Genomic DNA, 26,525 nt, shown 5'->3' on the forward strand with positions numbered 1-26,525 from the left:
TGAACCCCATAAAATTACCAAACAACATGCTATGTATTTTAAACCATTTATTTTAGGAGGATGAAGGTTGGCATTGCAAATTGAAACCCAGTGAGAATTTTTTTACCACACTATTTCATAGCTACCTTATATAAACAAGTAGAAATTAATTGCACATTGCATCCATTAAAAAAATATTGATTGGACATGAAGAATGACTTTGCTATGAGATATACTGTAAAAGAATGTATTGAACGTCCTCTCAAAAAACCTGTAAGCAACCACCTATCTTTTCATGTATATCTTCCTTGATAGACCAGATGACTGCTGAATTGCAAATAATAATGGAAAAATTATTTCTTGATACCTTTTGAAACTATGAGTAATGAATATTTGAGGCAACCACATCTTACACGTTAAATTTTACAATTCCAGAAAGAAAGCCAGAGTTTAATCGCATCACATAAAGCAATTCTCTTACACATCACTGAACTTCGGTTTTGCCACATCAATGGCAGCTCGATGGGCCGCCCACATCTTAAAGATCGCTGTGTCCTCATCTGTGTCATACTGAGGAATACCGCTGGTAGTGGAAACTATCTTTCTGGACAGCAGATACTGTAGAATGAGAAATGATTTACTTCAATAACAGATTTTAAAATAAATTTAATTACCAGTGTCATGAAGTCCTGAAAAAGAATACTGTAATACACTCCTCTAGCTGACTGTTTACCAATGAAATTTATTTTCAAAATAAATTTTAACACTTAGAGATGTTATTTAGCTTAACCTATTTGCTTTACAGATGGATGTATACTAATTTATTTATAGAGACAGAAGTAATTTGGTAATTATTACATTAATTTTCGGAAAAACCTTTTTATAAATATGGTTACACCAATTTGCTATTAACTATTTAGTAATATTTCAGGCTACTAATAGGAACAGTACAAGGAGGTAGGGACAAAACTTTGAACTTAAAATTTCATATGCATATTAATGTGAAGTTTAGTCTATTTTTAAATCATAAATCCCAACAGAAGAACTTCAGTGTCTTCATTCATTCTATTCATAAAAATATCATTGCATTCTTTTACCTTATAGAACCTGTTGGCTACATCCATAACTTGTGGATAGGATGTACGGCATTCTTCAATTGAATAACAGAAGTTAGATCTGTACTCCTCTCGAGATAGTAACTCTACCTCATATGGCAAATTCCCCAAAAACTCAGATTCAATTGCAGCAAGGAAATACATAATAACCACATAGTAGCTAAAGCCTGTAAAAAAATAGGATGGAGGTATCTGGAGCCATTAATTGTCTATAGAAAGTAGGAGTTAACCAAATGACTAATGCTTAATCTATATAATTTATCTTCTTTATTCTCCAAACCATGTTGAATTTGTTGGCTCTAGGAAATGCATATGATTATGAAAACTTAGGGTTCATCACAGTCAAGAAAGTTTCCAATGGGGACACACTCTTGGTGCAGTTATTTGTATATGGGTCTACATTCACATACAATTAATGCAATTCAGTTCCAAATTATTTATGTCCTATATTTATTTATCCCTCACATAGGAAGTAAAGAATAAGATTTGACTCAGGAAAGTACTCCCTTCAGTTTGGTTATATATGTTGTAGCTGTTTAGTCACTAAGTCTTGTCCAACTCTTTGCAATACCATGGACTGTAACCTACCAGACTCCACTGTCCATGAGATTTCCCAGGCAAGAATCCTGGAGTGGGTTGCCATTTCTTTCTCCAGGGGATCTTCCAGACACAAGGATTGAACCCGAGTCTCCTGATTAGGCAGGTGGATTCTTTACCACCAGGGAGGCTCTGGGTATATATGTGTGTGTGTGTGTGTGTTAGTCACTCAGTCATGTCCAACTCTTTGAAACACCATGGACTGCAGCTCGTGAGGCTCCTCTGTCCATGGAATTCTCCAAGCAAGAATACTGAAGTGCATTGCCATTCCCTTCTCAAGAGGATCTTTCCAACCCAGGTATTCAACTCTGGTATTCCACATTGTGGGCAGATTCTTTATCATCTGAACCACTGGGGAAGTCCAGGTGTATACATGTAGATGCTGCTAAATATACATGTATATGTCACATGTGGAGATTCTTTGCCTATATTGTGGAAGAGATTTTGGTTTAACCATCTTCTGCTATCCTCTCAGCTACCTGAGGGATAGTTCTGAAGCCCGACCAATTCTCTTTCCACACAACCTTGAATACATTTTCTGTTTTAACTTGCTATTTTTCTTCTGGGCCTTTCTGGTGACTCAGTGGTAAAGAATCCACCTGCCATTGCAGGAGATTTAGGTTCTATCCTTGGGTTCAAAGAGACCCTGGAGAAGGAAATGGCAACTCATTCCAGTATTCTTGCCTAGGAAATCCCATGGACAGAGGAACTTGGTGAAAGACAGTCCATGGGGTCACAAAAAGAGTTGGGCATGACTTAGGGACTAAGCAATAACAATCTTTCTTCTGTTTCTTGGCACTCACTCATTTCAACCAAGTCCTCACTCTAGTATATTCTGTCTTGGGGCTATTTATCTACTTCCAATTCCTGGGTTCATCTTGTCCACCAGGATTCTGATGGCTCCCAGGACAGGGTTATTCCTAGGTGTACTCCTCAGCTTGGCTTCCATCATAGGCATGAATCTACACCTTCTATTATTGAAACACATCCCCCCACAATCATGCTTGACATTCAGAGGACTATTTTGATTGTTAATCTAGCTGTCAAAAAGAAGGTAAGGTATTAGTGATACAAAACATGAGAAGAAGACACAATTGATAGGTATTTGAAGGAATATTTTCAAGCCTTTTAATGACAAATCATTTTCTTACTATTTGAAATTTGGTGCACTAGTTGAACTCATTCCACTTATTTCTACTCTTAACCTTAATTTTTAAATTTGAGTGTATGATTGTCATATAAACTTTACCTTGGACTGTCTATACTAGGACTAGAAGAATTTTGTTAATTACCCAGTACAATCTTTATTTTGAAATGTACATTTATAAGATCCACTTTTTCAAAACTTTGTAACTAGTGAAGTTATATTTCTCAGAAAAACATTCAGTTCAGTTCAGTCGCTCAGTCCTGTCCGACTCTTTGCGACCCCATGAATCACAGCACGCCAGGCCTCCCTGTCCATCACCAACTCCTGGAATTCACTCAGACTCACGTCCATCGAGTCAGTGATGCCATCCAGCCATCTCATCTTCTGTTGTCCCCTTCTCCTCCTGCCCCCAATCCCTCCCAGCATCCGAGTCTTTTCCAATGAGTCAACTCTTCACATGAGGTGTTGGAAGAAGCATATACGTTGATATTACCTATAGTGAAATTCATCTTTAGGGCCTAAAATAAGACTTGCAATTGAAAATAAGAAATCATGACCAAGTTTTTGGGTTTTTTGCGTATTAGTGGCTTGCTGCTGGGTCACTTCAGTCGTGTCCGACTCTGTGCGACCCCATAGACAGCCGCCCACCAGGCTCCCCCGTCCCTGGGATTCTCCAGGCAAGAACACTGGAGTTGGTTGCCATTTCCTTCTCCAACGCATGAAAGTGAAAAGTGAAAGTGAAGTCGCTCAGTCATGTCTGACCCTCAGCGACCCCATGGACTGCAGCCTTCCAGGCCCCTCCATCCATGGGATTTTCCAAGCAAGAGTACTGGAGTGGGGTGCCATTGCCTTCTCCGTTAGTGGCTTAGGGAGTCAAACTAGAACAGTGATTAGGAAAATGAATTTTTGAGATAGATAAATGTTGACACTTTATGAGTTTTGTAATAAAAAGGAAATTACTCAACCTCTCTCAACTCTGTTTGATTATCTGTATTATAAGGATATTAATTTTAAGATCATGATAAGGGTTGAATTAAACTATCTCTCTAAAAAGCTAGAGTGAGGCTGGGATGCAGTGAGAAATAAAGAGTAACTAGTTGGAAAAGGGACTGGGAGTAGGTGAAATAAGCAACAGAAAGTTTGAAAAACTAGGTACATGTAAGGATCATTTTCTTCTTCAGTATCTATCTAAAAAGAACGATGTGCTGTAGATCTTAACATAGACATAGCCATAGAAAGAGTTACCATTCATATTTGTTTTTTTAAATTGACTAGCCCCAACCTCAGGGAAGTGCACAGACAGCTATATATATTTACAGAGTAAATATCAAGATTTAACCCAACTTAGCTGCCATCTATGGGGTTGCACAGAGTCGGACATGACTGAAGCGACTTAGCAGCAGCAGCAGCAGCAGCTTACCCTATAGAAAAGCAGAGTGAGCAAGCCCCACAACCACAGATCAATAAAGAAATATGGTGAAAATATAACACTTACCTCCCCAGCCACTGTTGATAGATATGCAACCAGAGACTCCAGACTCATAAGCACACCGTGAACTATTGGGAGGCTCTGAAAATCTATCTATAGAGTAAACAGGGTAGGTGAAAAGAGTTAAACCTTGAATAGAAAGTCATAAGAGAGGAAAAGACTCATATGCTCCCATCCAAAGAGAAAGAAGAGGGTTATTCCTGCTAATGATACGGTGTATTCATATGAATAGCATTTCATTCACTTTGAGAGCTCAAAGTTTCTTAGAAATTCCAGCCTGTACAGACCCTTTCTTGCATTTTTTTCTGGTTTTTATTTTTCTTTATTATTTTCTTTATACCATATTTATTTTCTTTACTAACTGCTTCTGGACTAAGCTGTACCTGTAGAGTGTTTCACAAGGCAGTCTCTGTGGGTCCTTCTTTTCTTCCTAAATCAATCAAGACTTCATTGCAATAATTCAAGTGTGCAGAACTTTTTTTTTTTCCTATATGAAGGCACCACATTCTAGTCCTTGTTTCATTCTAGACTCCATCTAGTAACATCCAAAGAAGACAATTTAAAAAAGAATTTTATGAGAATGGGAAGCTAATTTAGTTCCAGAATCTCAATAATAAGATAATTGATTGAAGAAGTAGTGAGAGCAAAATACAGATGGAGAAATTCACCCCAACTGAGGCAGAAAAGAGAGGAGCATTCTAGAAGCACAGAGTTCCGAGCATCACACTTCACTCCATTTCCCCATCCTACTTGTTTAAGTACAGGAAGAGACTGCTGCATTCTGGGCCAGTCCCTCCCTGTTTTCAGCCCTTTTCTGTGCCTGAACTTTGCAACTTACAGGAAAGAGACTGTGCAGTGAGGGCCATATCTTATTTACTCTTTCTACTAATATTTAAGAGGCAAAACTCAGGCTTTCAAGGAAAAGTATGTTCCTTACTTTAGTTTGTGTGAAACCTCACCCTGGGTTTCATAGCTGAAAGAAATTTTGTCATATTTCCTCTAACTATCTCACCTCATGCAGCAGAGATATTTTGGTACCACCTTGCCCTGAGAAGCTGTGTCTACTCAGTGGCTAAGTCCTGTCCAACTGTGTGGGAACCCATGACTCTAGCTGGCCAAGCTCCCCTGTCCATGGGATATTCCAGGGAAGAATACTGAAGTGGGTTGCCATTTCCTTCCTCAGGGGATCTTACTGATCCAGGGATGGAAAATGGGTCTCTGGCGTCTCATGCCACGGCAAGCAGCTTCTTTACCACTGAGCCAGATGGGAAGCCCAGGCTCTCAGTAGTCTTAGCAGTAAAGAATTTGGGACAAAGACAACAACAAAAAATATTTGCTTTTCCAAAAGATAAGCTTTTTCAGTTTACAGGAATTTATATAAAAACTGCATTTTTAAACCAGAAAGTCTATAAAATGTAAAAAAAAGGTATACCGTATACTTTTACTAATCAAAAGAAGTGTTTAATAGGTCCTAAGAGAGCCTGAATACTAAAAGATAAATGATTATATTGACTGCATACTCAATCAGCATTCAGAGAGTAAAACAGATTTGATATTATGACTTTCAATAACAATGAAAGAAAAAAACAATTTCCTTGCCTTTAATTAAAATGTACATACCTGTTTTAAATAGCTCTCCATACATTAAAGTTACTGCCCAATGTACATTCCCTGTATTGTTTTTGCCAAATGAAGCAAAATATTTGTCTGTTATAAGGATCTTACATATTCTTAGTCGATCCATATATTTCCAGGGATCAATGATTATCTTGTTATTCTGCACTGGAAATTCTGCTATGTCTCCATTAATCTGGTCCCAGAAAGGGAGATAGTTGTTGTCTGCATTGGTGGTTGGCCCTGGATCTGGGGCCAATCCCACAGAAAAGAAGCTCAGGAAGAGAAAAATAGGGATCAGCAAAGAAGACCACATCCTCTCCCTGCCCGTTGTACTTAAGTGTGAGTCTCAACCAAAAGCAAGTTATATAGCAGATGGGAGGTAGTCTTCTGGCCAATTAGAAAATGACAAATAAACTGCCCAACAAGCACCTGAATTGATGAGTAAATAATGAACATCTGCCAACAGGGATTTAGCAACTAAAATTGTTAAAGGCTTCAGATAAATTGTAAAATGCTTCAAATAAATTATTTGCACAGATAATTTATTGAAAATAGGTATTATTTCCCATAGTTTAAACTATGTAATCATTGTCAGTTTTTCTAAAATAACGTATTAAATTTAACCCAAAGGAATACTTTCATGTTTTCCTGTTTTATTGTGAAATAGTTGACATATGCCATTGCCTAAGTTTAAGGCATATAGCATGAAAGGTTGCTTTACATATTTTGTAAAATGATTACCACAAAAGTTTCAGCTAATATCCATCCTCTCATCTAAATACAATCAAAAGAAAGAAAAAATAGAGAAAAGCACTTTCTTTTTGTGATGAGAACTCGTAGGTTTTACTGTCCTCACAACTTTTTAATATATAATACAATAGTGTTAGGTTTTCCTGGTTTCTCAGTGGTGAAGAATCTGACTCCCAAGGCAGGAGACCTGGGTTTGATCTATGAGTTGCGAAGGTCCCCTGGAGAAAGAAATGGCAACCCCCTGCAGTATTCTTGCCTGAGAAATCCCAAGGACAGAGGAGCCTGGCAGGCTATAGTTCACAAAAAGTCGTACATGACAGAGCATGGACAGGCACTGCAGGGTTAGCTATAGTCATCGTGTTGTACATTACATCCCTAGTATTTATCTTATAACTGGAAGTCTGTACTTTCTGACCAGCTTCTTCATTTCCCTATCCTCCTGACCACCTCCTCTGGTAACCCCAAATATGATCTCTTTTTCTACATGCTTTTTTTTTTTTTCCTTTCAGATTCTGCCCATGAGTAAGATCATATAGTTTTTTTCTTTCTCTGACTTAGTTCACTTAGTATAATACCTTAAAGGTCCATCCATGTTGCAGCAAATGTCAGGATTTCCTTGCACTTTATGGCTGAATAATATTCTATTGTATGTGTTTACCACAACTTCTTTATCCTTTCATCCATCAGTGGACACTTAGATTTTCAAGACTTCGCTCTTGTAAATAAAGCATCTATGAATATGGGGTGCAGATATCTTTTCTTAGTGTTTTTGTTACCATTTGGATATACTCCCAGTGGGTCTCCCTGGTAGCTCAGTCAGTAAAGAATCTGTCTGAAATGCAGGCGACCTCAGTTTGATCCCTGGGTCAGGAAGATCATCTGAGGAAGGGAAGGGCTTCCCACTCCAGTATTCTTGCCTAGAGAATCCCAAGGACAGAGGAACCTGACGGGCTATAGTCCATGGGGTCTCAAAGAGTCAGACATGACTCTTTCTTACTCTAACACTTCCATAATTCCAGAGGTACAATTGCTGGGTCATATGGTAGTTCTATTTTTTATTTTTTGAGACTCCATACTGTTTTCCATAATGACTATACCAGTTTACAATCCCACCAAACGTGCACATTCATGCTAGCATTTGTTGCTGCTGCTGCTACGTCGCTTTAGTCATCTCCGACTCCATGCGACCCCATAGACAGCAGCCCACCAGGCTTCCCGTTCCTGGGATTCTCCGGGTAAGAACACTGTAGTGGGTTGCCATTTCCTTCTTCAATGCATGAAAGTGAAAAGTGAAAGTGAAGTCACTCAGTTGTGTCCAACTCTAGCGACCCCATGGACTGCAGCCTATCTACCAGTTCCTCCGTCCATGGGTTTTTCTAGGCAAAAGTACTGGAGTAGGAGGGTGCCATTGCTTTCTCGGCTAGCATTTGTTATCTGTTGTCTTTTTGATAATAGACATTGTGAGGTGGTATAACTGTGTGAGGTGGTACCTCATAGTGGTTTTCATTTGCATTTTCCTAATAATTTGTGATGTTGAGCATCTATTTATGTACCTATGGATCTTTTGTATTTCTTCTTTGGAAAAATTTCTTTGTTTTTTTGCCCTAAGCTGTTTGAGTTTTTTGTATGTTTTGTATACTAAACCCTTATCAGATAAAGTAAAAGTGAAGTTGTTCAGTCGTTCCGACTCTTTGTGACCCCGTGGACTGTAGCCTACCAGGCTCCTCCGTCCATGGGATTTTCCAGTCAAGAATACTGGCGTGGGTTGCCATTTCCTTCTCCAGGAGATCTTCCCGACCCAGGGACTGAACCTGGGTCTCCCGCATTGTAGGCAGATGCCTTACGGTCTGAGACACCAGGCAAACTCTTAACGGATAAGAGTTTTGCAAATATTTTTTCCCATTGTCCTGGTGGTCTTCATTTTGTTGATGATTTCTTCCCCTTTTTAGTTTGATGTAGTCCTACTGATTTATTTTTAAATTTGTTACTTGTGGTTTTTTGAGTTATATTCAAAAAAACATTAACAAGACTATTGATGAGCTTTGTTCCTATGTTTTCTTCTAGGAGTTTCATATGTTCAGTTTTTAAATTTAAGTGTTCAATTCATTTTAATTTAATTTTTGTAAGTGTGTTAAATATGGGTCTGGCTTTATTCTTTCACATGTTTTTATTCAGTTATCCCAGTGCTATTTATTGAAGATTGTCTTTTCTGCGTTGAGTATTCTTGGCTTCCTTGTTAGATACTAGTTGATTGATTATGCTCCGATTTATTTCTGGGCTCTCTATTCTGTTTAAGTGGTCTATGTTTCTGTTTTTGTGATGTTAACCTAGTGTTTTGATGCCTAGAGCTTAATAATATAGCTTGAAACCAGAAAGTATGCCTTGCTATATAAGTGCCTTGTTATTTTTTCCTCAGGATATTTTTTTTGGCTATTCTTAGTCTTCTGTGGTTCCATATAATTTTCAGAAGTGCTTTTTCCTACTTCTGTATAAATGCCTTTGAAATCTTGATAGGGATTAGTTTGAACTTAAAGGTGGTTTTGGTAGTATCAATTTTTGACAGCATCATTTTTTCCAATCCATGAGCATAATATATCTTTCCGTTGATTTATGTCTTCTTTGATTTCTTTCATCAGTGTCTCATGATTTTCAGAGTAGAGATCTTTAGCATCTTTATAAATTTACTTCTGTGTATTTTGTTTTATTTATATTATTATAAATGGAATTGAATCTTCACTTTGTTTAAGAATTTTGTTAGTGAACAGTGTTGCTACTGATTAGTGTATGTTAATTTTGTTAATTTTCCAACTTTACTGAATTCCCAGTATAGATCTAACAGGTTTTTTCGGTTTGTTTGTTTTTTGAATCTAACAGTGTTTCAGTGTAGCTCTACATGAATTCAGCCTATTGGGAGATTCTTTTTGCCTCATGAATCTGAATGTTTATTTCTCTCTCCAGATTTCCGAAGTTTTCAGTCATTTTTGCTTTATATATACTTTCTCTCCCTTTCTTCTTTTCTTCTCTTTTTGATGTTCTCATATTGCAAATGTTTTGTCTCATTGTGCCCCATAATTCCTATAGCTGTCTTCAATCTTTTTATTATTTTTTCTTTTTCTCTCCTGTCTCAGTAATTTCCAATGTCCTATCCCTTTAGTTCATGGACTATTTCTCTGCATAGTCAGTCAGTCTGCTTTGTCGCTCTCTATTAAATGCGTCAGGTCAGTTATTGTATTCGTTTTCTCTAGGATTTCTGTTTCTTTTTTTAACGGTTGCTCCTTTTTTATTTTTTTTATCAAACATCTCATTCTGTTGCTCATGCGTTGGTTTCCTAATTCTGTCGAGTTCTCGTTCTGTGTTTTCTTGTAGTTCACTAAACCTTCTTTTAGAGAATTAGTCTGAGTTTTTTGTCTGACAGTTTATAGTTCCCCATTTATTTGGAGTCAGTTATTAGATCTTTATTAGATTCCACTGGTCTTGTCATATTTATCTGATTATTTTTTCTGTGTATTTGAGTAATAGGATTTCTTTTCCAGGCCTTATAAGTTTATTCTCGCAGATATTTTTCTTTACTGTTCAGCTCAGTTTGGGTTTCTGGGTGTGTCTGCTGGTAATGTTTTAAGGCAGGAGGAGCCTGCTATTATGGTCTATTCTGGGGCAAGACACATGTTCCGCCTTTGAGGATGGAGATGGGATGGGGTGCAACACTGGCTGAGGACTTCTGGCTTGGTTTCCTACCCAAATGAGGTTGCAGAATGGAATCTACGATGCATGAGTTCTTTGGTCAGGACCAGGTAATATATTTTGTAGTAGGTGGGACTATGAATTAGCTTCCCTACTCTGGCAGGGCAGCAGACCAGGACACAGGGATTGTATAGCTCATTGTTTTCTGATCCAGATTCAGCCTGAGTGTGCACTGAATTTTCTGCTGAGGCCACCAGCTTTGCTCTGCAGTTGCGGGGAGCCGTGGGCTATTCTCTGGTCAAGTGGTACTGCACGCCAACTTTCCCGATGAACAAGGCCACTGGTTTGCTCTGCAAACTATCAACTGTCGGCCCTTCTTTCAGCTCAAGTGCTATTGGACCACACAGCTTCAGGGAGTTGTTGCCAATATTTCTGGTCAGATTGGGCCAGGTTATTGTTTTACAGTCACTAAGTTGTGTCTGACTCTTTGCATACCCACAGATTTCAGAATGCCAGGCTTCATTGTCCTTCACTATCTCCCAGAGTTTGTTCAAATCCATGTCCACTGAGTTGGTGAGTTGGGTTCCACCCCAGGGTTGGGAAGATCCTCTGGAGGAGGACATGGCAACCCACTCCAGTATTCTTGCCTGGAGAATCCCATAAACAGAGAAGCCTGGTGGGCTACAGTCCCTAGGGTGGCAAAGAGTCAGACAAGACTGAAGTGACTTAGCATGCACAAACTGGTGATACTATCCAAGCATCTCATCCTCTGCTGCCCTCTTCTTCTTTTGCCTTCAATCTTTCTCACCATCGGGGTCTTTTCCAATGAGTTATGTGTGATTTTTGTCTATTCATCTGTCAATGGACAATACATTTGCTTCCTTACTTTGGCTATTGTAAATAATGCCAAAATAAACTCTAAAATGCAAATATCCTTATGAATTGTTTTTTTCTTAGGGTAAATATCCAGAAGTGGAACTGCTGAATCACATGGCAGTTCTACTTTTAATTTTTTGAGAAGCCTCTGTACTATTTTCCACAGACTCATAGATATTGTATTCTTGCCTGGGAAATCCCATGGACAGAGGATCCTGGCAGGTTACAGTCCATGGAGTCAGAAAGAATCCATCAGGACTTAGTGACTAAACAACAACAACAACGATACAGGGAACAGATTATTGCTGGGGGTGGGGTGGGGAAAATAGGTGAAGAGAGTTAGAGACACAATCTCCCAGATATGTAATAAATAAGCCACGAGGATGGTAATATACAGCACAAGAAATATGGTCAATGATATTATAATAACTGTATGGGGTCAGATGATTACTAGACTTATTGTGGTGATTATTTCATAATGTATACAAATGTCAAAACACTATGTAATACACTTGGGACTAACATAATATTGTATGTCAACTATTTTCAAGAATAAATAAAGAATGTTCCTAAAGCAACTCTAGAGTCACCTTTGCCTGGGACTAGTTTTCTTTACTACTAAAAAGTGACATTCAGGGAGTGTTTACTGAATGTTGTACTTATTCAACAAAAAGTCCTCCATATGGTTGGAGGCAACTTGAATGAGTGATGGCCTTCTAGGAACTTAGGGAATTTGAAGGCTTATGCACCCCCAGAAAATGTTTTTCCTTTTGTCTTGTAGAGTTTCATTCTATACCTATGCCGCTTGCTATTCAAATAAAAGATTGGAGGGGAGGAGAACTCTAAGCAAATTTCTGAAGTTCTGTCTTTGCATGCTTTCCTTTTTATCCTGGCATTATACTTTGCAAATTCTGATAGCTTTACTTTCCCTAAAGTCCAACCTTTTTCTCCTCAATTCAGGATAAGCTCTGGAGTCTTGGGTTTTTGTTTCTTGAGCTTAGCAAATGGCAGAAAATTATGGCTTTTAGGACTCACTAGATTTGTTTCCTTTTTTCTAAACCATTACTTCCCTCTCCTGATTGCTTTCTCCTGTCTGGAAATAAATTTTATATATTTTATCCTGCTTTTTAGTTTTTATGCAAGCAGCAATTCCAGTTGGAGTATCTTTGTAATAGGCTGAAGCAGAATTTCTTAAACTTAAAAGATTTGAGCATCTGGAATAGAGTTTCCAAGTTCTTTATTCTCAGGGACAATAGTGACAGATCTTGGCATAACATTCATAAAAGAGGCAAGGTTTCAGTGTTTGGGTCCTATCAGTAGCATTTTTACATTAGAAACTCAGCTCTGAACTATTCAAGAGCAAAAGGCCCAATCTGATAACTCTTTTTTTCCTAGACTTGAAACCAGTTACTCCTGGAGGGACAGTCAGGAGGATAATTTTTTCTTCCTCAGAACACTACTGCCATTAAAAAAAATATATCAGAGACAAAGTACATATTCTGAACCTTACTAAAAAGACTTTTGCCCATAAGAATATTTTATATACACATCAAGAGGGTGATATATAATTCTGAAGGTTAGAAGAGAAATATAAAAGAAAGGGACAACTTTTTTCTCAATGCTTTAAACATGGACCACATGATCTAAAATTCTCTAGTAATTGCAAGTCCAGAAACATTGTTGAAATTCAAAAAACTAAGAAAAAGAGATGTGATATCAGAAGCAAGTTCAGTTCAGTTCAGTTCAGTCGCTCAGTCGTGTCCGACTCTTTCCAACCCCTTGAAACCCAGCACGCCAGGCCTCCCTGTCCATCACCAACTCCCGGAGTCCACCCAAACCCATGTCTATTGAGTCGGTGATGCCATCAAACCATCTCATCCTCACTCGTTCCCTTCTCCTCCTGCCCTCAATCTTTCCCAGCATCAGGGTCTTTTCAAATGAGTCAGCTCTTCGAATCAGGTGGCCAAAATATTGGGGTTTCAGCTTCACCATCAGTCCTTCCAATGAACACCCAGGACTGATCTCCTTTAGGATGGACTGGTTGGATCTCCTTGCAGTCCAAGGGACTCTCAAGAGTCTTCTCCAACACCACAGTTCAAAAGCATCAATTCTTCAGTGCTCAGCTTTCTTTATAGTCCAATTCTCATTCCATACATGACCACTGGAAAAACCATGCCCTTGACTAGATGGACCTTTGTTGGCAAATGAATGTCTCTGCTTTTTAATATGCTGCATAGGTTGGTCATAACTTTCTTTCCAAGGAGTAAGCATCTTTTAGTTTCATGGCTGCAGTCACCACCTGCAGTGATTTTGGAGCCCAGCAAAATAAAGTCAGCCACTGTTTCCCCATCTATTTGCCATGAAGTGATGGGACCAGATGCCATGATCTTAGTTTTCTGAATGTTGAGCTTTAAGCCAACTTTTTCACTCTCCTCTTTCACTTTCATCAAGAAGCTCTTTAGTTCTTCTTCACTTTCTGCCATAAGGGTGGTGTCATCTGCATATCTGAGGTTATTGATATTTCTCCCGGCAATCTTGATTCCAGCTTGTGCTTCTTCCAGCCCAGCGTTTCTCATGATGTACTCTGCATATAAGTTAAATAAGCAGGGTGATAATATACAGCCTTGACGTACTCCTTTCCCTATTTGGAACCAGTCTGTTGTCCCATGTCCAGTTCTAACTGTTGCTTCCTGACCTGCATACAGGTTTTTCAAGAAGCAGGTCAGGTGGTCTGGTATTCCCATCTCTTTCAGGATTTTCCACAGTTTATTGCGATCCTCACAGTCAAAGGCTTTGGCATAGTCAATAAAGCAGAAATAGATGTGTTTTTGGAACTCTCTTCCTTTTTCCTTATCCAGCAGATGTTGGCAATTTGATCTCTGCTTCCTCTGCCTATTCGATAACCACCTGAACATCTGGAAGTTCACGGTTCATATATTGCTGAAGCCTGGCTTGGAGAATTTTGAGCATTACTTTACTAGCATGTGAATTGAATGCAATTTTGAGGTAGTTTGAGCATTCTTTGACATTGCCTTTCTTTGGGATTGGAATGAAAAAGGAGCTTTTTCAGTCCTGTGGCCACTGCTGAGTTTTCCAAATTTGCTGGCATATTAAGTGCAGCACTTTCACAGCATCATCTTTCAGGATTTGGAATAGCTCCACTGCAATTCCATCACCTCCACTAGCTTTGTTCGTAGTGATGCTCTCTAAGGCCCACTTGACTTCACATTCCAGGATGTCTGGCTCTAGGTCAGTGATCACACCATCATGATTATCTGGGTCGTGAAGATCTTTTTTGTACAGTTCTTCTATGTATTCTTGCCATCTCTTCTTAATATCTTCTGCTTCTGTTAGGGCCATACCATTTCTGTCCTTTATCGAGCCCATCTTTGCATGAAATGTTCCTTTGGTATCTCTGATTTTCTTGGAGATCTCTAGTCTTCCCCATTCTGTTGTTTTCCTCTATTTCTTTGCATTGACTGCTGAGGAAGGCTTTCTTATCTCTCATTGCTATTCTTTGGAACTCTGCATTCAGATGTTTATATCTTTCCTTTTCTCCTTTGCTTTTCACTTCTATTCTTTTCACAGCTATTTGTAAGGCCTCCCCAGACAGCCATTTTGCTTTTTTGCATTTCTTTTCCATGGGGATGGTCTTGATCCCTGTCTCCTGTACAGTGTCATGAACCTCCATCCATAGTTCATCAGGCACTCTATCTATCAGATCTAGTCCCTTTAATCTATTTCTCACTTCCACTGTATAATCATAATGGAATTGATTTAGGTCATACCTGAATGGTCTAGTGATTTTCCCCACTTTATTCAATTTAAGTCTGAATTTGCCAATAAGGAGCTCATGATCTGAGCCACAGTCAACTCCCAGTCTTGTTTTTGCTGACTGTATAGAGCTTCTCCATCTTTGGCTGCAAAGAACATAATCAATCTGATTTCAGTGTTGACCATCTGGTGATGTCCATGTGTAGAGTCTTCTCTTGTGTTGTTGGAAGAGGGTGTTTGCTATGACCAGTGTATTCTCTTGGCAAAACTCTATTAGCCTTTCCCCTGCTTCATTTTATACTCCAAGGCCAAATTTGCCTGTTACCCCAGGTGTTCTTGACTTTGTACATTTGCATTCCAGTCCCCTTAATGAAAAGGACATCTTTTTTCGGTGTTCTAAAAGGTCTTGTAGAGTGACTTAAAAAAGAAACCTTTATCCTTTGACCAGCATACCCTTAAAGCTGCAGATGAAATCCCTTTTTAACAATTGAGCTCACATTCCTGCAACACTAAATGCTTGCTAGAAAAGTGTCAAGGATGGGAAGGAATTCTGGGTAGGTTAGTACAAAATATTTAAAGTTATATTAGGTGAATTTTGAAATGATGTGGAATGGGAAATTCTTGTATAAATAGGGATTCTTGTATCTTAATGTTGCCTTTTTATATTTTTGTATAGTTCCTAGCACTCTAGTCTATATTAGTTAATTAGCTACAAATGAGGAAGCCCATAGGTTTGTGAATTTCATCTTAAAGGACAATGAGGCCTTTAAGTTCTGTCACTTCATGTACTGTTTTACACCCTTTTTACAGTTTTCTGGGGCCAAAACTGCTTCTTAATAGTGGTTCCATGGAGTGGACTCTTGAAAATGGAAGCATAAGGACTCTAACTGATTCTGGTCTCCTCCCTCACGAATATAGTCCAAACTCCCTTAATGAACATCAGTACAATTTTTAAGCCTGACTGGCTAAGCAAACAAGCAATATTGTTACTATATAATATTTATATAATATAAATTTTTAAATATGCATGGTAAAAATCTTATCCACAAACCACCATTACCTCCATTTATATTTCACTTTCTTGGTATTTCTTATCTGTTTTATGTCTTTTAGATATAGTTTGATATTTTAGGACTTCTCAGTTTAACCCAGCAAAAGCCATATATAGATGCCTATCTTTGGATATGCATTTCAATGCAACAGTTTTCTGGAGCTAACCATAGCTGTAAATTATCTTCCAATTTTTCTGTAAAGTTTTAAGGAATAAAAGAACTCATCATAAAAATAAAATCAGTTCAATAGAACAGACATATACAGTAGCAGAATAGAAAAACAGTATTGACACTTTTATGATGACCATCTCAATGATATATGAATTCTTTGATAGAATGACTATCATTTTATGGAAAAATAAAAGAACTAGTGAACTCACTTTGATGTCAACCACAAGGAAAGGATGACACATTATTTGACCACTTTCATTTACTTTTCTTCTAATCTGTAGACTATACCAAATAATGTTAAATTCTAAAAATTGCCTGCATCTCATATCTCTTCTTGCTCCAACTGTATATCCTCACTAGTTTGCACTGTTAAGTGATTCCATTTTCTACAAAGATTGTGTTGTTACAATATCATTTCATGCACTTAATCATCTTGCTTCATAGAAAAGTTCTGAGATTCAACACAATGGTTTGGGGAAGTGGGTTTCTCTGAGACTTGTCCTAGGCTTGTTTTGATGAGTTGGCCCCAAACTTGCATCAATCTTAATTACCTATCTTGTCAGAAGAACATATAAGAGAATCCTGGAACAAATAAGAGAGGTGTTTTTCCAGGTTTTGCTGGGAGAAGGTGGGGTAGTGGATGCAAGTAAAAAGAAATGTCTTCTGGAGATGTACTATTCAGTAAAAACAGTATTCTTGGTGATTTGAACACTACTCTGCCCAGTATAAAAAAGAGAACTGGTGGTCTTGGGAGATGGATACGATGTGTCAGACAATAAGACCTAATTAACTCCCAGACACTGGAAGGATTTTCTTCCAAGCATCTGCTAGCACTTGGTTACTAGAAAGAAGTAGTTAGCAAATGGACTCTGTTTGTTACTGAGGCAGCACACTTGCCATCAGCTCTATGCCAGGACACACAGAGTTTCCTATTGCACTGCAAAAAAAAAAAAAAAAGTTACAAACTTAGTGACTCAAGAGACACAGATTTATTATATTATACTTCTGGTTTCAAAAGCCCAAATATTGGCTTCACTGAACTTAATTTAAGATGTTCACAGGACTGATTCTTTTTGAAGCTTCTGAAGGCAAAATCAATTTCCTTGCATTTTAGTTTCTAGAGGCCACTTAAATGTCTTGCGATCCCTCCCTTTCATCACTGCAACCTGTGGTCTGGTCCTCCCATCTACTATCACATCTCACTCGGATCATCAGGCATCTTCTTTATAAGGATCTTGTGAGTCCACTGGGCTGAACCTGATAATTCAGCTTAATGCCCCCATCTCAAGATCCCTGAATTAATTACATCTGTTAAGTCTCTTTTGTCATGAAGTGTAACATATTCTCAAGTTCAGGGTTTAGGATATTGTATTAATATTAGTTTTCCAAGAGCTGTCTTAACAAAATACCACCAACTGAGTGACTTAAACAACAGAATTTAGTTTCTCACAATTCTAGAGTCTAGAAACCTAAGATCAAGGTGCTGCTAGGATTGATTCCTTTCCAGGCCTGTGAGGAAGAGTCTGTTTCATGCCTCTCCTCTAGCTCCTGGTAATTTGTTGGCAATCTGCCGTTCCTCGGCATGTAGAAACATTGTACAAGCTTCAGTTTAATACACTATCACTGGAAAATGGGTTTATTATATTGCTATTACGTCATGTCCAGGATATCATGAATTAAAAATGAAACTACATACCCTGTGGTATCTAAGTCCCACAGTTTTGAGCCAGAACCATGTGCTGTGCCCATGGGTTGTGCTTCACAATGATACATGAGTACCTGTGTTGTGAAAACTTATTGCTTAGGGTCTAGCTTATTGTTATCCTCCCAGGCCAGATGGAACCAGAACTTACTAAGCAGTACCTCTGGCAGTTATCTTGATAACAGGATATAAATGGTATATAATTAGTATATAGAGCAAAAGGATTTGGGGAGTTAGAAGACTTAGGAAAAAATAGGAGGCTAACTGATATGAGGTGTTATAAACATTATGTTAACCTTTCTGTCACCACTATAAGGTGACATGGAAAGGTTAGTTTTCATTCCAATTCTAGAGAAAGGCAATGCCAAAGAATGTAAAAACTACCATACGATTGAGCTCATTTCACATGCTAGCAAGGTAATGCTCAAAATCCTTCAAGCTAGGCTTCAACAATACATGAACCAAAAACTTGCAGATGTACAAGCTAGATTTAGAAAAAGCAGAGGAACAAGAGATCAAATTGTCAACCTCTGCTGTACCATAGATAAAGCAAAAGAATTCCAGAAAAACATCTTCTTCTGCTTCATTGATTATGTTAAAGCCTTTGACTGTGCAGATTACAGCAAACTCTGGAAAAGTCTGGGAATACCAGACCACCTTACCTGCCTTCTGAGAAACCTCTATGCATGTCATGTTCAAGAAGCAACAGTTAACACTGTTTACATGGAACAACGAACTGGTTCAAAATTGGGAGAGGAGTATATCAAGGCTATATATTGTCACCCTGCTTATTTAATTTATTTGCATAGTTCATCATGCAAAATGTCAGGCTGGCTGATTCACAAACTCGAATTAAGATGGCCAGGAGAAATATCAACAACCTTAGATATACAGACGATACTACACAAATGGCGGAAAGCAAAGAGGAACTAAAGAGCCTCTTGATGAGGGTGACAAGGGACAGTGAAAAAACTGCCTTAAAACTCAGCATTCCAAAAACTAAGATCATGTCATCTGGTCCCATCACTTCATTGCAAATAGATGGGGAAACAATGGAAACAGTGGCAGATTTTATTTCCTTGGGCTCCAAAATCACTGCAGACAGTGACTACAGCCATGAAACTAAAAGACACTTGTAGCTTGAAAGTAAAACTACGAAAATCCTAGACAGTGTATTGAAAAGCAGAGACACCACTTTGCCAACAAAGATCCATCTAGTCAAAGCTATGGTTTTTCCAGTAGTTATGTCCGGATATGATCATTGGACCATAAGGAAGGTTGAATGCCGAAGAATTATAGTCCAGCTCTCACATCCATACATGACCACTGGAAAAACCATAGCCTTGACTAGATGGACCTTTGACAAAGTAATGCCTCTGCTTTTTAATAAGCTGCCTAGGTTGGTCATAACTTTCCTTTCAAGGAGTAAATGACTTTTCATTTCATGGCAGTGATTTTGAAGCCCAGAAATATAAAGTCAGCCACGGTTTCCACTGATTCCCCATCTATTTGCCATGAAGTGATGGGACCAGATGCCATAGATCTGAGTGTTGAACTTTAAGCCAACTTTTTCACTCTTCTCTTTCACTTTTATCAAGAGGCTCTTTAGTTCTTCTTTACTTTCTGCCATAAGTTCCGTTCAGTCTGTCAGTCGTGTCTTTGCCACTCCATTAATTGCAGCACGCCAGGCTTCCCTGTCCATCACCAACTCCTGGAGTTCACTCAAACTTATGTCCATAAGTCAGTGATGCCATCTCATCCTCTGTCAACCCCTTCTCCTCCTGCCCCCAATCCTTCCCAGCATCAGAGTCTTTTCCAATGAGTCAACTCTTCGCATGAGGTGGCCAAAGTACTGGCGTTTCAGCTTTAGCATCAGTCCTTCCAATGAACACCCAGGACTGATCTCCTTCAGAATGGACTGGTTGGATCTCCTTGTAGTCCAAGGGACTCTCAAGAGTCTTTTCCAACACCACAGTTCAAAAGCATCAGTTCTTCAGTGCTCAGCTTTCTTCACAGTCCAACTTTCACATCCATACGTGACCACTGGGAAAACCATAGCCTTGACTAGATGGACCATTTTTGGCAAAGTAATGTCTCTGCTTTCAAATATGCTATCTAGGTTGGTCATAACTTTCTTTCCAAGGAGTAAGCATCTTTTAATTTCATGGCTGCAATCACCATCTGCAGTGATTTTGGAACCCCAAAAAATAAAGTCTGACACTGTTTCCACTCTTTCCCCATCTATCTGCCATGAAGTGATGGGACCAGATGCCATGATCTTCGTTTTCTGAATGTTGAGTTTTAAGCCAACTTTTTCACTCTCCTCTTTCACTTTCATCAAGAGGCTTTTTAGTTCCTCTTCACTTTCTGCCATAAGGGTGGTGTCATCCTCATATCTGAGGTTATTGATATTTCTCCTGGCAATCTTGATTCCAGCTTGTGCTTCCTCCAGCCTAGCGTTTCTCATGATGAACTCTGCATATAAGTTAAATAAGCAGGGTGACAATATACCACTAATATCACCTAATAAGTCCACATAATTTTGGCACTTGAGTTTAACTTCTCTGTGGCATGTGAAATCTTCCCAGACCAGGGATCAAACACGTGACCTTTTACATTGGCAGGTGAGTTCCTATCCACCACACCACTGGGAAGTAGAAAAACCTGTTGTAACATCACCAGGTGTCTTGGGGAACAATCTAGAATATCCAAATTTATATAACAACAATAGAGACCTATTATATAAGAAAATATATAAACTTACCTTTGAAAGACAATATATACATCAATTTCCATCAACAGCTTGAGAAGGTGTTGGGTGGTAAGGGAAAAAAATATAAGAAAACAAGGAAATATAAGGATATCCAGAGTGTTATGATATTGGCTAATGTGCTATTTTAGGGAAACCTAAGCTTTCTTTCAGATAATGTAGGTTCCAATGACTACATAAATCACAGTTATCTTTTGTGCACAAGAGACTATGGAGTTATCTTTATAAGAATTATGATCATACCCTTGAGAAATATATTGCAAAGAAGTATTAACAATATGGCTAAGAGTCACATTAGAATAATAATTTAATAATGAGAGTCCCTTGGACTGCAGAGTTCCAACCAGTCCATTCTAAAAGAGATCAGCCCTCGGTGTTCTTTGGAAGGAACGATGCTAAAGCTGAAACTCCAGTACTTTGGCCACCTCATGTGAAAAGTTGATTCAGTGGAAAAGACCCTGATGCTGGGAGGGATTGGGGGCAGGAGGAGAGGGGACGACAGAGGATGAAATGGCTGGATGGCATCACCAACTCGATGGACGTGAGTTCGAGTGAACTCCAGGAGTTGGTGATGGACAGGGAGGCCTGGCGTGCTGCAATTCATGGGGTCGCAAAGAGTCAGACACAACTGAGCGACTGAACTGAACTGAACTGACTGAATCTCCCAAGAAAGCTTAGAGAATCCTTAAATAATTCTGGTCACATTTTTGAGTGGCCAAGACAAAAACATCCAAGATTTATGTGAGAGAGTACTGACTATGAAATCCCATCCCATTCATGCTTATTTAAGAATTTTTTCACAAATTCTTGCTATTATATCAGGCAAAGTCATAGGAAATTGTACACTTAGTATTTTTCTGAGTAATTTCAATAATTTGGTACATACTTACAAAATGTCTTCTTATGCTAAGGACTGTGTTATTCTGTTCTCACAGGGATGAAGTGAAGTCACTCAGTCGTGTCCAACTCTCTGCGACCCCATGGACTGTAGCCCACCAGGCTCCTCCATCCATGGGATTCTCCAGGCAAGAGTACTGGAGTGGGTTGCCATTTCCTTCTCCAGGAGATCTTCCCGATGCAGGGATTGAACCCGGGTCTCCTGCATTGTAGGCAGATGCTTTACCGTCTGAGCCATCATTGAATTTTACAGGGAATCTCACAGGGAAGTAGTTAAAATTATATTCTTTACATTCTTCCTTAGAAGTGTTGTTGTTCAGTCGCCAAATCATGTCTGACTTTGCACAACCCCAGGGACTGAAACACACCAGTATTCCCTGTCCCAGATGTGTACAAGCCTATACAGAATTTGTCCTGAAGAAATTTTGCCCACCAAGCTTATGATTTATTGACCCAGCTTTGACTGGGCTTCCTTGGTGGCTCAGAGGTAAAGAATTTGCCTTCATTGCAGGAGAATCAGGAGATGTGGGTTTGACCCCTAGATCAGGAAGATCCCCTGGAGAAGGAAATGCAGCCCACTTCAGTATTATGTGCTTCTCTTGTGGCTCAGATGGTAAAGAGTCTCCCTGCAATGCAGGAGACCCCTGTTCAATCCCTGCGGGAAGATCCCCTTGAGTAGAAAATGGAACCCACTCCAGTATTCTTGTCTGGAGAATCCCCATAGACAGAGGAGCCTGGCAGGCTGCAGCCATAGTGTCGCAAAGAGTGGAACATGACTGGGCGACTAACACTTTGATTATGTGTTTCCACTTGTTTAATTTGCTTTTGTTGCCTCTGCATTGGGCATCTATTACAATGTCAAGGATCTTTCGATCTATATTTTGTTTTAGGACTTTTATAGCTTCAGGTGTTATTCTCAAGTCTTTCATAAATTTTGAGTTAAGTTTTGTGTATATTGTAAGACAGTCATCCAGTCTGGTTTTTTTTTTTTTTTTTTTTTTGGACACATGAGTCTTCAGTTTTCCCAACTCCATATACGAAAAGAACTGCCCTTTCCCCATGTAACTCTTGCCTCCTTTGTTGTAAATTGATTGACTGTATCTGTTTGGGTTTATTTCTGGCTCTCTATTTATTTAAATTAATCTATGTGACGACATAGGATGAGATGGCTAGATGGCATCACTGACTCGATGGACGTGAGTCTCAGTGAACTCCAGGAGTTGGTGATGGACAGGTGCCGGGAGCCGGTGAGGCATTCCACTCGTGACAAAAGTCATGAGGAAGGAGGCTCGGCATATGCAAAGGTGGGATCGAGCCTCAGGAGTCCCCCTGGATATTCTCGAGCATCTACCCCAAAAAAAACCAGAGTCTGCCTACTTTACTGCTTTGTGCTCTCACCTCTGACTTTACTGGGGGCTGTTCCCCACCACCATCTCGCTCTCTCTGTCAAAGAGTTAACGTACAGCTCCAATTAATAAAGTTCCTGGGAAATTAGGAGTGTTTAAATCCAAACCCCTCAGATAGCTCTCTAACTCGCCTAACAAGTTTACCTGGACTCTTACAGCTATGCATACGGTTGTTTATAGTCTCCCAGCCTCGAGAGGCACGGGAAGCTTAAGATATTCAAATAGCTTAGAGCCTCTCAGAGAGTTAGAAACTGTCAGAATAAAACTAGTAAAAGATTTCATTGATGAACCAATGGTTGCTGCCAAGTTTTCACATCCCCTGTATTGTATCCTTGAATATGTATTAATTAATATAGTTGGTATGTAGAAAAAATAAGTAGTGGCCTTGGTGTTAGTAACTTTAGACCCTTAAGGTAATAAATTCTTTCCTTTGTTGTAAACCCATTACACATCCACCCTATAGGAATGCAATTTTATCTAACACCTTCAGAAGATGGCACCAAACCTTAAAATAATTATTCTTAGAGAAAATAAGTCTTATGGTTGATAAGTCTTTGTCAAGAGTCATAAAATGTTAATAGGCCTTCTGGCCAGAAGATAATGTAAATCACCTAAACCATTTGTATACGATAAATTTGCAGGAAAAAAACCCTGGTTTTTGATAAGGATCAAAGACTGCTGACTGCATCCCCTATTATCCTCTATGTGTACCTTAGGGTATATAAGCCCCTGTTGAAAATAAAGCTATGGGCCTTGCTGACCAAAGCTTGGTCTCCCCATATCATTCTTCCCCTCAATTTCCAGCTGAGTATCCATCTGGAGCGCGGAAATCCTCTGCGACCATTTATTTGCCTGGGCTTCTAAGACCCACTCGAGAAGGTGTCTAAGGTGGGGCATCTTCTGCTATTTGAGAGGGCGCCTGCGGCCTCCATGGTCAGAGCTAACCTGGTGTCACAGGTTATATTGATTTTCCGTGTAAACCAAGCTACTCAGCCTCTTTTCTCCACTGAATTTTCCTACTGAGCTATCCTCATTCTATTACTCTTTATATCTTTGATAAATAAATAAATAAATAGGTCGCCAAAGCCGTCTCTCCTTTGAATACCCTGGATCAGCCGGGGCTGGACCCCAGCAGACAGGGAGGCCTGGTGTGCTGCGATTCATGGGGTCGCAAAGAGTTGGACACGACTGAGCGACTGATCTGATCTGATCTGATGTGCCTCTTTGTATGGCAATACCATACATTTTTGGTTTGTTGTTATTGTTCAGTCATGAAGTCCTGTCTGACTCTGAACCCTATGACCTGTAGCACACCAGGCTTCCCTGTTTTTCACTATCTCCCAGAGTTTGCTCAAACTCAGGTCCATTGAGTCCATGAGGCCATCCAACCATCTCATCCTCTGTCGTCTCCTTTTCCTCTTCTCCACAATCATTCCTAGCCTCAGGATCTTTTCCAGTCAACACTTTGCATCAGGTGGTGAAAGTATTAGAGCTTCAACTTCAGCATCAGTCCTTCCAGTGAATATTCAGGATTGGTTTCTTTTAAGATTGACTGTTTTGATCTCCTTCCTGTCCAAAGGACTCTCAAGAGTCTTCTCCAGAACCACAGTTAGGAAGCATCAATTCTTTGGCACTTAGCCTTCTCTACGATACAACTCTCACATCCATACATGACTACTGGAAAAACCATAGCTTTGACTAGACAGACCTATGTTGGCAAAGTGATGTCTTTGCTTTTTGAATACACTAAGTTTTTTGTAGCGTTCCTTCCAAGGAGCAAGTGTCTTTTAATTTCATGGCTGCAGTTACTGTCTGCCATGACTTTGGAGACCAAGAAAATAAAATCTGCCACTGCTTCCACTGTTTCCCCATCTATTTTTCATGAAGTGATGGGACTGGATGCCATGATCTTAGTTTTTCTAATGTTGAATTTTAAGGTAGCTTTTTCACTCTTCTCTTTCACCCTCATCAAGGGCTCTTTAGTTCCTCTTCACTTTCTGCCATTAGTGTAGTATTATCTGCATATCTGAGATTATTGACATTCCTCTTGGCAATCTTGATTCCATCTTGTGTGTTATCCAAGTCGGTTTTTCGCATGCTACTCTCTGCATAGAAGTTAAATAAGCAGGCTGACAATAGACAACCTTGTTGTACTCTTTTACCAATTTTGAACCAGTTTGTTGTTCCAAGTCTGGTTCTAACTGATGCTTCTTGTCCTGCATATAGGTTTGTCAGGAGACAGCTAAGGTTATCTGGTATTCCTATCTCTTTAAGAATTTTCCACAGGTTGTTGTGATCCACACAATCAAAGGCTTTAGAGTAGTCAATGAAGAAGAAGCAGATGTTTTTCTGGAATTCCTTTGCTTTTTTCATGATCCAATGAATGTTGGCAATTTGACCTCTGGTTCATCTGTTTTTTGTAAACCCAGCTTATACACCTGGAATTTCTCAGTTCACATACTATTGAAGCCTATCTTGAAGGATTTTGAATGTTGACTTGCTAGCATATGAAATGCAGAGAGGGCAATGGCACCCCACTCCAGTGCTCTTGCCTGGAAAATCCCATGGACGGAGGAGCCTGGAAGGCTGCAGTCCATGGGGTCACTGAGGGTCAGACAGGACTGAGCGACTTCACTTTCACTTTTCACTTTTATGCATTGGAGAAGGAAATGGCCACCCACTCCAGCGTTCTTGCCTGGAGAATCCCAGGGACAGGGGAGCCTGGTGGGCTGCTGTGTATGGGGTCGCACAGACTCGGACACGACTGAAGTGACTTAGCAGCAGCATATGAAAAGAGCATGATTATATGGTAGTTTGAACATTCTTTGGCATTGTCCTTCTTTGGGATTGGAATGAAAACTGCCCTTTTCCAGTACTGTGGCCACTACTGATTTCAGTTTATAGTTTTAAACTAGAAAGTGTGATACTTCTACCTTTTTCTTCTATCGCAAGTTTGTTTTGGTGATTTGGGTATTTTTAGGGTTTGATACATTTTGTCACTTCAGTTATTAGTTTTATTTTTACATAAAGATATCTTAAAAAGCTGTGACCAAGGCCCAGAAGAAGGACAGCAAGAAGCGCAAGCGCAGCCGCAAGGAGAGCTACTCCGTGTACATGTACAAGGTGCTGAAGCAAGTTCATCCGGACACCGGCATCTCATCCAAGGCCATGGGAATCATGAACCCCTTCCTCAACGACATTTTCGAGCACATTGCTAGCGAGGCATCGCTCCTGGCGCATTACAACAAGCGCTCAACTATCACTCCCAGGGAGATCCAGACTGCCGTGCGCTTGCTGCTACCTGGGGAGCTGGCCAAGCATGCCGTGTCCAAGGGCACTAAGGCTGTCACCAAGTATACCAGCTCCAAGTAAATATAATGTGCCTAGCCGCTGTTTACGGAGAAGGCAATGGCACCCCACTCCAGTACTCTTGCCTGGAAAATCCCATGGACGGAGGGCCTGGTGAGCCTGGTGATATCCATGGGGTCGCTAAGAGTAGGAC

General features: G+C 39.6%; 1 protein-coding gene across 1 annotated transcript; it reads left to right on the top strand.

Annotated features, from left to right (window-relative positions):
* The first annotated feature begins 2,691 nt into the window (after nucleotides 1-2,691).
* LOC129659897 (histone H2B type 1-L-like) lies at nucleotides 2,692-26,395 on the top strand. Its single transcript, XM_055591425.1, has 3 exons — nucleotides 2,692-2,745; nucleotides 7,204-7,216; nucleotides 26,067-26,395. Exons 1-3 carry the CDS (start codon nucleotides 2,692-2,694, stop codon nucleotides 26,393-26,395), a joined length of 396 nt encoding a protein of 131 aa, XP_055447400.1.
* The last annotated feature ends 130 nt before the right edge of the window (nucleotides 26,396-26,525 follow it).

This window comes from Bubalus kerabau, chromosome 9 (genome assembly GCF_029407905.1).
Source record: "Bubalus kerabau isolate K-KA32 ecotype Philippines breed swamp buffalo chromosome 9, PCC_UOA_SB_1v2, whole genome shotgun sequence".
Taxonomy (NCBI): domain Eukaryota; kingdom Metazoa; phylum Chordata; class Mammalia; order Artiodactyla; family Bovidae; genus Bubalus; species Bubalus kerabau.